At 39.9% G+C, this 14,877-nt stretch overlaps 1 protein-coding gene across 4 annotated transcripts in view; it reads right to left on the bottom strand.

The window, feature by feature from the left end:
- The window catches only part of CEP78 (centrosomal protein 78), a 60,465-nt gene that overhangs the window by 18,434 nt on the left and 27,154 nt on the right, over nucleotides 1–14,877 (bottom strand). For all 4 annotated transcript variants that reach the window (XM_062208450.1, XM_062208452.1, XM_062208451.1 and 1 more), the window contains exons 10-11: nucleotides 12,938–12,983; nucleotides 11,072–11,200 (exon numbers count right to left, since the gene is read on the bottom strand). In XM_062208450.1, the coding sequence (XP_062064434.1) occupies nucleotides 11,072–11,200; nucleotides 12,938–12,983 (175 nt within the window). The remainder of the gene's footprint in view (nucleotides 1–11,071; nucleotides 11,201–12,937; nucleotides 12,984–14,877) is intronic.

Genomic DNA, 14,877 nt, shown 5'->3' with positions numbered 1-14,877 from the left:
ATGGAAAAACTCTCTCTCTGCCTCTGCTTCTCTGTAACTCTGCCTTTCAAATAAATAAAAAAAAAAAAAAAGTGGAGAGCGTTCAGTCTCAGGGAAGAGATAGGAAGAAAATGGCAGAGGAAACTTCAGGCAAATTAGAGGGACACTGTGGACCTATATGGAGGGTGTGGACATGCACAACTCAGGACCCCAGCAGCCCAGAGCCTCAGCACCAGCCTAGGAGAGTGAGGTGAGACTAGACTGCAGCAGCCCAAGCCACTGGCGATAAAGCTGCAGGAAGGGAAGAGCCTGGCATGTGCCCAGCTTGGAGCCCTGTGGGGAACACTGTACCTGCCAACCTAGAGGAGAAAAAAGGGGGTCATATTTCTCTCTCCCTGACCACCCTGCACTAGCATCCTGTAACAAGCCAAGAGAGAGAGGGGGCCATTTTGGACATATGTAACAGCTGCACCAGCTTGTGTCTGCATGCCCAGCAACCAGCAGAGCAGAGATGCCTGAGTTTGGCTGGGAGAACTGACAGGGTGCTGGGTGCTCATAACTGTGGGAGGCTTGTGTGCCGGGTCTGTGAAAACACTAAGGCTGCCTAGGAGAGTGCACGGTGTAGTTGGGACTTTGGGCAGCTCCACATGCTCCAGGCTTCCTGATTCCCTGGTGAGGGTCATCATTGTGGAATCTGTGCTCACAACATGGACTGCACAGATCCTTTGTGTGGTTCTTAGGGTACCATGGACAAATACTGTACCCACTGGGGCTAGTGCTCGGGCACTAAACTCCATTGAGGAGGGGAGGTGAGCAGGAGACTATGCCAAAAGAGCAGAAAAAAACTTCGCTTCTGATTAAAAAGAGAGAGAGAAAGAGAGATTTACCAAACCCAACCTAGGTGTCACCTTGGACACTCCCTTAATCCTGGAGCACTGAACAGAATTCCCTGGCCACACCCTCCACACATCTCTGGGTATTCACTGAAAAAACACCCTCTACTAAGTCACAGAGGAGTAGTCCAAAGATAAAAGCCATCACAGCAAAACAAAACAAAATAGAAACCAAAAAGAATCCCTACAAATGCCAAATAATACACGGACCAATTCAAGAAACAAGAATAAGAAAGATAACATGAACATAAGAACATAACACCTTAATACTAGAATGTGAAGAGGAAGAGAAAAGAAATGCCAGAAATGGAATTCAAAAAAGTGATTGCAGGATTACTTAGAAGTAGTCAGAAACAAATCCACAAACAAATGAAACTGGAACTCATAGAAGAGTTTGGTAAAGTGGCAAGATATAAACTCAACACTCAAACATCAACAGCCTTTGTATACGCAGACAATGCCACGGCTGGGAAAGAACTTCTAAGATCAATCCCATTCACAACAGCTACCAAAAAAAATCAAAGACCTTGGAATAAATTTAACCAAGGATGTCAAAGATCTCTACGATGATAATTACAAAACATTAAAAAAAAAAAAAAAACAGAAGTACAAAAAATGGAAAAATCTTCCATGTTCATGGATTCCAAGAATCAATATCATCAAAATATCCATATTATCAAAAGTAATTTACAAATTCAATGTAATACCAATCAAAATACCAACAACATTCTTCTCAGATACGGAAAAAATGATGCTGAAATTCAAATGGAAATACAGGAAACCCCAAGTAGCTAAATCAATCTTATACAACAAAAACAAAAGTTGGAGGCATCACAATACCAGATTTCAAGACATACTACAGGGCAGTTATGATCAAAACAGCCTGGTCCTGGTACAAAAACAAATGGATAGACTAACGCAACAAAATAAAAACACTAGAAAGCACCTATAACCAACTTATCTTTGACACAGGAGTGAAAATCAATCCCTAGAGCAAGGACAGTCTATTCAACAAATGGTGCTAGGAAAATTGGATCATCACATGCAGAAGCATAAAGCAAGACCCCTACCTTACAATTTTCACTAAAATCCACTCAAAGTGGACTAAAGATCTAAATCTACAATGCAATCCCATCAAATTATTAGAGAGCATTGTGGAAACTCTGCAAGACATTGGCATAGGCAAAGAGTTCTTGGAAAAGACCCCAGAGGCACAAGTAATCAAAGCCAAAATTGACAAATGGGATTACATCAAATTGAGAAGCCTTTGTACTGCAAAAGAAACACTCATCGGGCCCAGTGCTGTGGCATAGCAGGTAAAGCCTCTGCTGCAATGCCAGCATCCCATCATGGGGGTGCTGGTTCAAGTCCCAGCTGCTCCACTTCCAATCCAGCTCTCTACTATGGTCTAGGAAAGCAGCCAAAGATGGCCCAAGTTCTTGGGCCCCTGCACCTGCATGGGAGACCTGGAAGAAGCTTCTGGCTCTTGGCTTCAGATCAGTGCAGCTCAAGCTTTTGTGGCCATTTGAGGAGTGAACCAGCAAATGGAAGACCTCCATCTCTCTGTCTCTCTCTCTGCCTCTTGGTAACTCTGTCTTTCAAATATATAAATAAATCTTTTAAAAAAAAAAAAAAGGAAACAAACATTGAGCAAAGTGAAGAGGCAACTCTGCAAGACACTGGCATAGGCAAAGAGTTCTTGGAAAAGACTCCAGAGGCACAGACAATCAAAGCCAAAATTCACAAACGGAACTACATCAAATTGAGAAGCTTTTGTACTGCAAAACAAATGCTCAGGAAAGCAAAAAGGCAACCAACAGAATGGGAGAAATTATTTGCAAACTATGCAACTGATAAAGGATTAATAATCAGAATATACAAAGAGATCAAGAAACTCCACTGCAACAAAACAAAACACCCAGTGAAGAAATGGACAAAGAACTTAAACAGACATTTTACAAAAAAGCAAATCCAAATGGCCAACAGACACATGAAAAAAATGTTCAGGACCACCAGCCATCAGGGAAATGCAAATCAAAACCACAATGAGGTATTACGTCATCCCAGTCAGAATGACTTTCATATAGAAATCAACAAACGATGTTGGGTGAGGGTGTTGGGGGAAAGGTACCCTAATCCACTGTTGGTGAGAATGTAAACTGGTAAAGCCACTATGAAAGACAGTTTGGAGATACCTCAGAAATCTGAATATAGACCTGCCATATGACCCAGCCACCCCACTCCTGGGAATTTACCCATGGGAAATGAAATCAGCAAATAAAAGTTATCTGTACCACCATATTTACTGCAGCTCAATTCACAATAGCTATTATACAGAATCAACCCAAGTGCCCATCAACTGAAGACTGGATAAAGAAATTATGAGATATGTACACCACAGAATTCTACAGAGCAGTGTAAAAAAAAAAAATGAAATCCCATCATTTGCAACAAAATAAATGAATCTGGAAAACATCATACTTAGTGAAATAAGCCAGTCCTAAATGGAAAAATACTGTATGTTCTCTCTGACCTGTGATAACTGATAGAACATCGAAAACGTAATTTATAGAAATGAAATTGACATTTTGAGAAGCAATGACTTTGAATAACCCTTGTCTCGACTATTGAGGAACAGGGTTTTTTTTTCTATATTATTTGTTGAATACTTAACATAGGGTTAATCATATGTGTATAAAGTTAACTGAAAATAGATCTTAGTAAAAAAATAAGAATGGGAATAGGAGAGGGAGAAGGAAGAGGAGTGGGAGAGTGGGCAGGTATGGTGGGAAGAATCACCATGCTTCTAAAGTTATAATTATGAAATGTATGAAGTTTGTATTCCCTAAATAAGAGGTTTCTGGGGAAAAAAATTAATGCACTACTCAACCTCCAGGTCCATAACAAAACAAAAATGTTATTTTAAGCAACTATTTTGGAATGGCTGATTGCGCAACAGGAATTAAATAGGCCACCTATATTTATTTAAAAAATAAAATACAGTTATATATTCTAAAGGCTTCTGAACACTCCTTTAAAAGTTTCAGTTAATAGTTCATGGTTATATGTATTGAGGGGAGGAACTCCCAGGAGAGGAAGCTGGTACCACTTTATAGAGCAATCTCTATATTACATCAACAATTCTGTTTCGAAATTTATACTACAGAAATCATCAGAGATGTAGACAAAAATATCATAGGACTGTTTATATCTAAAAGTAAGTGAAAGCCACTCAGCTGTGATCAGCTTAAATAAAAACTTCACATCCATATGAGAGAATGTTCTATGAAGCCACTAAAAAACAGTGATGGGGCTGGCGCCGTGGCTCACTTGGTTAATCCTCTGCCTGCAGCGCCAGCATCCCATATGGGCGCCAGTTTTAGTCCTGGTTGATTCTCTTCCAGTCCAGCTCTCTGCTGTGGCCCGGGAGGGCAGTGGAGGATGGCCCAAGTGCTTGGGCCCCTGCACCCGCATGGGAGATCAGGAGGAGGCATCTGACTCCTTCCTGGCTTCGGATTGGTGCAATGCCGGCCATAGTGGCCATTTGGGGAGTGGACCAACAGAAGGAAGGCCTTTCTCTCTCTCACTGTCTATAAATCTGTCAAAAAAGAAAAAAAAAAAAAAAAAAAAACAGGGGTAAGAAAGGTCTTAACCAGAGTTAGAAAGGGTTCAAGAATTGTCTCCTCATAACCGTTCTGGGAACTTTTTGGGGCGGATATAGTTCATAACCCTGGTCAGGTTCTCTGATGTAGAAGAGTTCTCAATGACAGGGCAGTTTACAAAATATTCACAAGTGTGCACATGTGAACATGGTTTTTATTTCCTTCAATAAATTTTTCATTGTTTTCAAAATTTTCCTCAGTGAACATGTATTTTGATATTCAGAATTTATGTTTGAAAATTAGGAAATGCTGTAAAAGCATCAAATTCTTCAGTACTTCACTACCAGTCAACCAAATTTTTATGGGAAAAGAGAAAATTATAAAATTATTCTAATTCATATTATGGTTTCAATACCTAAAACTGACAGCACAGAAATCCTACACAAAAATGCATTCAAACAATTCACGACTGGAAAAAGAATATATTCCTTTCCAACTGGTTCTCAGCAGCACATCAATGCACAATTACATGATACAGCTTCTCCCTCTAGTGGAGGAAGCATAATTTGTGCTCTTCAAAAGAAATACGGAAATACAGAATTAAACAAATTAAAATTAATCAATATTTCACTACTGAAATACAACTATGATGAACTTTTGAAGTCATTTTCCTTCCTATCTTTTGTTCCCCCTCTACTCTTCTAGACATTGGCAAATTGGTTTTCTTTTGGCTTGTATCTCCCATTATTCTGTGTATCAGATTTTGTGCTGAAACTTTTCCCATTCAACATTGAATCATTCATGTCTCACATGATCGGAGGATTCATAACCTTGACTTCCGAGCGGCCTACACACTATTCCACTGAGCAGGTGTAATGGTTCATTTAATGATTCTTTTTTTAAAAAAAAAAATATATTTTCATTTTATTGCAACGGCAGAGAGAGACTGGATGGGCAGCGGAGAAGCTGAGACTCAAACCGAGCCCTCTGATAGGGAACGTGGTGTCCCAGGCGGCAACCTCACTGCAATGCCAAGTACCCGCCCTAATGATTCTTTTAAGGTAAAACATTTAGATTACTTCCCACTTTTCAGAATTGTAGGACAGGGGTCAGCACTATGGCATAGTACGTTAAGCCTCCCCCTGCAGCACTGGTATCCCAAATGGGCTCCGATTCAAGACCCAGCTGCTTCACTTCTAATGACGCTCCCTCGTAATCGCCTGGGAAAGCAGTGGAAGATGGCCTTCAAAACTTGGGAGGTATCTTTCCAATGCCTTCCTGATGTGCAGTGGTTGATAAAAAGTATGATAAAGTCTGACTGATAGTCTTTTTCTAATCTATATTTTTTTCCTCTGGAATTTTTCTTTTCTCACCCTCTTGAAATTTCAGAGAATATCTGTTTATCTGGGTTTTCATTGATCTTGCCCAACATATGGGTAACCCTTTTCAATTTGAGGTCCAATATTTATTTCCCACTAAGGGAAATTTTCTCACTTGTTTTTAAAGGATCATTTCTTGCCGGCGCCGTGGCTCACTAGGCTAATCCTCCGCCTTGTGGCGCCGGCACACCGGGTTCTAGTCCCGCTCGTGGCACCGATCCTGTCCCGGTTGCCCCTCTTCCAGGCCAGCTCTCTGCTGTGGCCCGGGAGTGCAGTGGAGGATGGCCCAAGTGCTTGGGCCCTGCACCCCATGGCAGACCAGGAGAAGCACCTGGCTCCTGCCATCGGATCAGCGCGGTGCACCGGCCGCAGCGCGCCTACCGCGGCGGCCATTGGAGGGTGAACCAACGGCAAAAGGAAGACCTTTCTCTCTGTCTCTGTCTCACTGTCCACTCTGCCTGTCAAAAAAATAAATAAATAAAATTTTTTTTAAAAAAATTAAAGGATCATTTCCTTCCACACATTTTTATTTTTTCCTGTTTTGAGGTTTTTTATAGTAACATGTTGGACCTCCTACATATAACCTTCTACCATACCGTGTCTCATGTTTTCCATTTGGTCTTTGTTAAATGAGAAGTTTTTTCTTGATTTCTACTAAATATTTTTCTTTTTCTTTTTTTTTTCCTTTTTGTTTTTTGACAGGCAGAGTTAGACAGTGAGAGAGAGACAGACAGAGAGAAAGGTCTTCCTTCTGTTGGTTCATCCCCCAAATGGCCGCTGCAGCTGGCATGCTGCAGTCAGCGCGCTGCACCAATCAGAAGCCAGGTGCTTCCTCCTGGTCTCCCATGCAGGTGGCAGGGCCCAAGCACTTGGGCCATCCTCCACTGTACTCCCAGGCCACAGCAGAGAGCTGGACTGGAAGAGGAGCAACAAGGACAGAACCAGTGCCCCAACCGGGACTAGAACCCAGGGTGCTGGCACCGCAGGCGGATTAGCCTAGTGAGCTGCAGCACCAGCCTGAATACTTTTCAATAATCATATTTCATAGTCCCTAAGAGACCTCTTTCTTGTTTACTGATAATTCCTTTACAGACAATACCCTATTCTTATTTTATACACGCTGTGTCTTTTTAAGCCTCTCTAAGGATATTAAGTAGGTTTTTTTCTAACTTTCTGTTCCTTCAATTATCTCTGGTCCTACCAGGACATATTTTTAATCTTTTTTCTTTCCTTGTCATGTTGTAAATTTTGCTAAACTATCAAGTGAACCATGCTACTTTCTATTTAAGAATAAAACAGTAGAAGCCCACTGGAAAGTCAATGTCTTACTTCTATACTTCTATGCATTAAGAAGTAGGTAGCCAGTTTTGAGAGGACATCTTCAACTATCTTTTTTTTTTTTCCTAAGTAAAAGTGCCACTTTCCATGAGAGTGAAGATGGGGCTGGGAGCCAACTCTTTCACAGACAAACCATCAAGGAACTCTACATAAGTGACATTTCTAAGTCTCTCCCTCTCTCATCTGCGTATGCAGCTCTTCTGCAGAAAGGACTGGATCCCATCTGAGCTGAAGGCTCAGGCTGAAGGCTGCTCTGGTGCATACTCTAAGTGTTACTGGTTTAGCTTCATACTTTTCCCCCACTCTCTTTCAAAAACATTTTATAATATTTCTCACTCTCATGAATGCTGTGGGTTAACATACTTTAAAACTTTAGATATCAGGACTGTGGCTGTGGCGTAGTGGGCTAAGCCTGCAGTATGGCATCCGATATGGGCACCAGTTCGAGTCTCAGTTGCTCCTCTTCTGATTAAGCTCTCTGCTATGGCTTGAGAAAACAGAAGATAGCCCAAGTACTTGGGCCTCTGCACCTGTATAGGAGACCCGGAAGAAGCTTCTGGCTCTTGATCAGCTCAGCTCTGGCTCTTGTAGCCATCTGGGGCCTTTCTCTCTGTCTCTCCCTCTCTCTCTCTCTGTAATTCTACTTCTCCTCGTACTTAGTGAAAAAGCCAGTCCCAAAGGGATAAATACCATATGTTTTCCCTGACCTGTGATAACTAATAGAGCACCTAACAGGCAATGTCTAGAAGTAAAACTGACACTTTGAGAAGCAATGACTTGAACAAAGCCCTTGTCTTGACTGTTGAGAAACAGTTTTTTCTTTTCCATACTATTTGTTGAATTCTTAACACAGTTAAACATATGTGCATAAAGTCAATTGAAAATAGATCTCAATAAAAAATAAGAGAGGGAATAAGAGAGGGAAGAGAAAGAGAAGTGGTAGTATAGGTGGGAGGGCAGGCATGATGATAAGAATCACCATGTTCCTAAAGTTAAAATTATGAGGTATATTAAGTTTGTAACTGTAAAGTTGTACAGTTCTGCATACATTCCTATGGATTTACTTCTAAGGGTACAGTTTAAGAATTTGCCATGGGACCCCAAGCCCCCTTAAGCTAGGTGGTAAAAATACCATCTTAAATGTTAAAGTGATCATATGGATAGGATTTAGTGTCTGAAAAGGAGGGAATGCTCCAACATAGGAAGCAGTCCATACAGCACTCAGAAAATAACAATAGCTTTAAGTAGCACTTTGACTTCAGAATCAGCCCTTAAGGCATTCTGTTCTGGCTGAAAAGCATTTTAGGCATGGAAAGCCAAGACACTGTGGCAAAAAATGTCCTACATAAAGGACCTTGGTGGGTGAGACCCAAGTGGAAAGAAGTGGTCATCAAAGAAGGAGGTACTTTTCTCTGGAGGGAGGAGAGAACTTCCACTTTGCTTATGGCCTTGTCTAAATACTGATGGAGTCTGTGGATTCTAAAGGCTTCCATATCCTAGGTAGCTCATATCAAGAGCCTCAGGTGATCACTGATGTCATACATAAAAGTGTTAATTGTTAAATTTACAACAGGAGTCACTGGGCACTAACTTCCCATGCAGGACCTCTATCCTGAAAGAGTTGTATTATAATTATGTCTAAGTGCTCACAAAAAATGTATCATTCCTGGGTGCTTATTTAAAGTTAATTTTCACAAAAAAAGTGAAATTAATGTCAAGATACAATGACATTGAACAGCCCCTTTTCTCAACTGTTGAACAGTTTTTTTGTGTATGCAAATTATTGAACTCTTTACTTAGTATAGAGTTGGTCTTCTTTTATAAAGTTAATTGAAAATGAATCTTAGTGGAGAATGGGACTGGAAATGTGAGAGGGAAGAGGTGGAGAGACGGGAGCATGGGTGGGAGGGTGGGTATGATGAGAAGAATTACTATTTTCCGAAAGTTGTATTTATGAAATGAAGTCTGTATTCCTTAAATAAAAGTTTTCTTTGGGGAAAAAAACTGATACCATATTTTAGTGAGTTCACAAACAAAGAAGAGCTGAGAGAGTCCTCAGAACATCTTCAACCAGAAATTCCCTCCTTTCAAGTCCAACTCTGGTCCTCCCAAAGGCTACAACCACTTGTATTTATTCATTTATGTTTGTTTGAAAGGCAGAGAGACAGAGACAGAGTACTTCTATCCACAGGTTTACCCCGAAATGCCCGTAACAGCTGGGGTCAGGTCAGGCCAAAACCAGGAGCCAGGAAATCAATTTGAGTCTCCCATGTGGCTGGCAGGGATATCACCCCTACAAAAAGGGACAACCATCCTTATATCATGGGGGGACAGGGCAAGAAGGTAGTATCTGTGAGCCAAAAGCAGGCCCTCCCAAACACTAAACCTGAGACTTCCCACATCCTAGAACTGTGAGAAATACATTCCAAAGGGGTAGGAGGAAAGACGAGATAACTACTGCTATATTTGTAAGTTTCACATTAAAAGAAAATTATAAAAAAAACTACATGTGGACATTGTAGCACATAAAAAAAATTACTCCCAAAATGGTATTTCCTTTAATATAAATTATCAGCTCTGCATTAAAGTTGAAATAAAATGAATACAAGGATACTTCAAAAAGTTACTAGAAAATGGAATTAAAATAAATTTATTTTGGAACAAAAAGTTTGAAATCTGTTTTTTTTCATAATATACATTTTCTATGGATGTTTCCAAGACTCCGATACACTATTTTTAAATATTTATTTATTTACTTAATTTATTTCAAAGGTAGACAGCAATCTTCCCTCTACTTCTGTACTCTCCAAGTGCCTGCAATAGCCAGGACTGAGTCAGGCAGAAACCAAGAACCCTGAACTCAATCCAAGTCTCCAACATGTATAGTAAGGACCCAACTACTTGAGGCCTCATCTGTTCCTTCCCAGGGTAAGCATTAGAAGAAGCTGGAATCAGGAGTAGAGTCAAGACCAGACCTCACGCATTCCAATGGGCCAAACACCTGCCCCACATACAGTATTCTTGTGGGTGCAAAAGTCTGTTATAAAAACCAATTTTTATTTTCTATCTACATATTTATAGAAGGATAGAATGACATTAGATGGCATGTTTATAAAGTAATGTACTGATGCTTCTTAAAATTTGAAATGTTTTAACAATGGAGAAAATCAATTATCCAAATTTTTTTCCATTTTTATTTTTATTAAAAATAGTTAAATATTCCTCTTATAACAAAAGAGTTCAGCTAGAACAATCAGTTTGCTGGTATATAAAATTAGGGTGCTGAATCAGTTAAACATACTTTTTTTATTCAATTTTTCTAAGTTTATCATGAAGGTTCTTCTTAAAACAAATATTTTATGATTCTAAATAAAGAAAAATATATTGCTGATGGCATGTTTTAGATTTTCTTTTTTTTTTTCAAGATTTATTTATTTATTTGAAAGTCAGAGAAAGAGGAGAGACAGAGATCTTCCATCACTGGTTCACTCCCCAAAAGGCCACAAAAGCCAGGGCTGGGCCAGGAGCCAGGAGCTTCTTTCAGGTCTCCCACATGGGTACAGGGGCCCAAGGACTTGGGCCACCTTCTGCTGCTTTCCCAGGGCATTAGCAGAGAGCTGGGTCAGAAGTGGAACAGCCAGGTCTAGAACCAGCACCCATATGGGATGCTGGATGCTTCACACGTCCTTCTTTTACTTTGTTCTAAGCTAAGGAACCATTTGGGGAGACTGGAGTTAGAAGTTAGAAGGGAGTTAGAAGGGAGAGGAGAACTGACTCCTCAGGCCAGTTGTGGAGAACCATTTCCTAAGTTTCTGCCAAACACCAACTACAGTTTGAAATACAACAGTATGAAGTATCTGTAAAATGTACAGCTCTGTACCTGTAATGCTTCTTGTTTTAAACTGGTGTTCTCAGGCACCTCATGAACACTTTCTGAAGAATCGTCAACCTCTTCAATTTCTGAAGACGAAGGACTCTCTACTGTCACAGTCACAGGAAACTTTGATTGCTTAAAGAAAGAGGACAAGATTCCATAAGTAATAATATGAAGCAAATATTGAAGGACATCTAATCAAAGTGATCTTGTGAAGTATCAAGCCATTATCTATAAATGTCTTCCCTTATTGACAACAAAGTAAACGTTAATTTGTTATTACCATGTTAAAGAACTCTGTCACAGATGGTATCCTTAGTATTTGGAATAGCCTACTTTATTAGATTTCCTTCACATAAACCAAGTGAGGAGCCAGGTTAAACATTTTCTCTCAGATAAATTTTACACTGTAGATGAGAAATTTATTCTCCATCACAAACACAAAAAAATCTAGAATAAAATGTAACTTTCAGGAGGGAAATTCATCAGTAGGGAACTTAACAATTATAAAGTCAATATAGCTTAACTCTGAACAAATACTAGAACAAATTTTTTAATAAACCATGGATACATACACAACTAAAACTGACCAGACACCTCATTTCCCCCTTCTTAAACCAAAATGTGGGCATTAACTACACAATTCTGTCAAGTTTCAATATCACTGGAATGCTGCTGCTTAATATATTTTGCCAACATTTAAAAAGAAAACTAGGGGTGCGCACTGTGGCACAGCATGTCAAGCCACGGCTTGGGTGTTCATATCCTGTATCTGAGCACTTGTTCAAGTCCCCCCTTTTCTGTGCTTCCAAGCTAGCTTCCTGCTAATGCACTTGGAAGTTAGATGATTCTTCAAGTGCTTGGGCCCTTGCCACCCACATCTGAGACCCAGCTGGAGTTCCTGGCTCCTGGCTTCAGCCTGGCCCAGTCCCAGCTGTTGTGAACATTTGGGAGAGTTGATCAGTGGATGGAAGATCTTCCTATCCCTCTGTCACTGTTTTTTAAACAAAATAAATAAATCTTAAAGAAAAAAACAAAACCTGACTTGATCTAAGATCAAAAAGCAGAGTGCTGGGATGACATAATTGTAGAAGTCAATAGGATAGAATTTCTACTGCGAGCGGCAATCCCTGCAGTCTACAAAAAATCCTAAATGGAAGGATGAGATGTGCTCTGCAACTTTTGAGCACCCAGAGGGCAGTACTAACACCCAGCATGCTCAGCACTCACTCTCAGCAGAACTATCTTCTATGGAGAATTTAGTTCCCAGGACAACTGACAAGGAGAATGGTACTCTGACAGAATTGGCTTGTTCCGTGGCCTTGCAGAGGGAGGAAGAAATGCTCCCAGAAAGCAGGGGCTCTGGAATTTGCCACTTTGTTTTGACTTTAGGACCCAGAACCTGTATGCCCATAGGTACTTCAAAAGTTCATAAAAAATGGAATTAAGTTTGATACAAAGCTTTTTTTTAAATTCATGCGTAGCTTTTTATATAACATGCATTTACATATTATATTTCCATTTTTTGAAGACCTTGTATATAGTCATCTCCAAAACATTTCTAGAAGCCTTTTTTTTTAAATATGAAATCTCCATGTGCTAAGAAGTGGAGGTCAGATTTGTTTCACTGGGCAAGAGCTGATCTGTGGACTGGAGAAGGGACTTTCCTTGTCTACAAATGAATCCACAAGGTCCCTAATGTATGCAAAATCCACTCAACTATCCCATAGCATTGGGAGAGCGATCTGGAAAGTTTTCAATGAATTTACTTCAGGCGGAAAGGCATGTTTAATTTAAAAAGCATAGAAAATGACTCTCCTCCACCTTTCCCATTCCAACCCCCTACATATAATAAACATAGTAACTACATACCTGCAACTGATTAGACACATCCCGAGTTTTGATTAATGGAAATCCCCTGAAGAAATAGCAATAAATTAGGTTATATTTTGATGAGAATATACTACCAGTTAACAAAAGGCAACAAAAACTACTAGTAATATATATGGACACTATCCATATGGAACTGTATAAAAATAACCTAAAAAATAAGGAGCCTGAACACTCTGCTAATGGAGAAAATTCAGAATTTGGCAGGATGTCATGGTGACAACTCTAAACTGCTGAGAGACACACTCAGTTTCTATCTTCAAGACAGCTGCTGGCTGAGATTTTCAGTCTTTTTAAAAATATTTATAAACTAATATAAAGAACAGATTGCACAGACATAATTCTAAGAATATAATGATACTTCCCTCTCTCACCCCTCCTTCCTTATTTTTTTAAAGTTTTTGCAAAAACAATTTTTGATTTACTTTGTAATCACAGGTTAATGCTAAACACGTAATATATAACAAATGATAAACAGAGTTCAACCATTAAAAAAAAAAAAAAAGAAAAGAAAAGAAAAACAGTGTTCAGGGGCCAGTGCTATGGCGTGGCAGGTAAAGCTGCAGCCTTCAGTGCCAGCATCTCATAGGGACACCAAGTCCAAGCTGCTCCCTTTCCAATCCAGCTCTCTGCTATAGCCTGGGAAAGCAGTAGAAGATGGTCCAAGTCCTTGGGCCCCTTGCACCCACGTGAGAGACCCAGAAGAAGCTACATACTCCTGGATTTGGATTGCCCCAGCTCCAGGTATTCGCTGAGGCCATTTGGGGAGTGAACCAGCAGATGGAAGAGCGCGCTCTCTCTCTAACTCTGCCTTTCAAATAAAAAAATAAATCTTAAAAAAAAAAAAAAAGACCAGTGTTCAGCAGGAATACAAATAAAGGCTAAAAACAATAATAAAATCTCAAGGTATCAATTCTAAAGAGTATTTATACTCATATTTAGCTACCACAAATCAGAGAAAATGTGATATTAGTCTTTCTGGGTCTATCTTATTTCACCAAGAATAATGGTCTCTAGACACACCCATTTCATTGCAAAAGACAGGACTTTATTCTTTTTTAAATAATTGAATGGAAAACTCATTCTTTTGTTTTTCTAAGATTTATTTATTTATTTTAAAGGCAGAGTTACAGAGAAGCACAGGAAGAGAGAAAGCGGTCTTCCATCAGCTAGTTCACTCCCCAGATGGTTGCAATGGCTGGAGCTGTGCCAATCTGAAGCCAGGAGCCAGGAGCGAGGAGCCTCCTCGTCTCCTGCATGGGTGCAGGGGCCTAAGGACTTGGCCATCCTCCACTACTTTCTCAGTCCACAGCAGAGAACAGATCGGAAGTGGAGCAGCTGGTACTTGAACCAGTGCCCACATGGGATGCTGGCACCTCAGGTGGCGGCCTCACCCACTATGCCACAGTACCAGGCCTAGGATTTCATTTTTCATTACTAAGTAGTAGTCTATAATGTATGTAAACCACATTTCCTGTATCCAATCAAGTTGATGGACATCTTGGTAGACTCTGCATCTTAACTATTGTGAACTCAGTTGTTGTAAACATGGGGGTACAGGTAACTCATTCATATGTAGATTTCATTTCATTTGGGTATATTCCCAGGAAAGGGAAGGCTGGATCATATGGTAGATCTACTTTAAGGTTTCTGAGGAGTCTCAATACTGTTTTTCATAATGGTTGTACAAGTTTTTATTATTACCAACAGTGTATTAGGGTACCTTTTTCTCTACACCCTCATCAGCATTTATTTTTAGATTTTTGGATGATATCCATTCTAACTGGAGTGAGGTAAAACTTCATTGTGATTTTTATTTGCATTTTCCACATGGCTAGTGGGCCTGATTATTTTCTCTTATGTCTGTGGGCCATTTGTATTTCACCCTTTGAAAAAAACCTTTCCATGTACTTTGCCCATGT

The sequence above is a fragment of the Lepus europaeus genome, chromosome 12 (assembly GCF_033115175.1).
Source record: "Lepus europaeus isolate LE1 chromosome 12, mLepTim1.pri, whole genome shotgun sequence".
In the NCBI taxonomy this organism is placed as follows: Eukaryota; Metazoa; Chordata; class Mammalia; order Lagomorpha; family Leporidae; genus Lepus; species Lepus europaeus.
The sequence above is the reverse complement of the archived record's forward strand: the minus strand, read 5'-3'. Positions and strand labels throughout refer to the sequence as shown.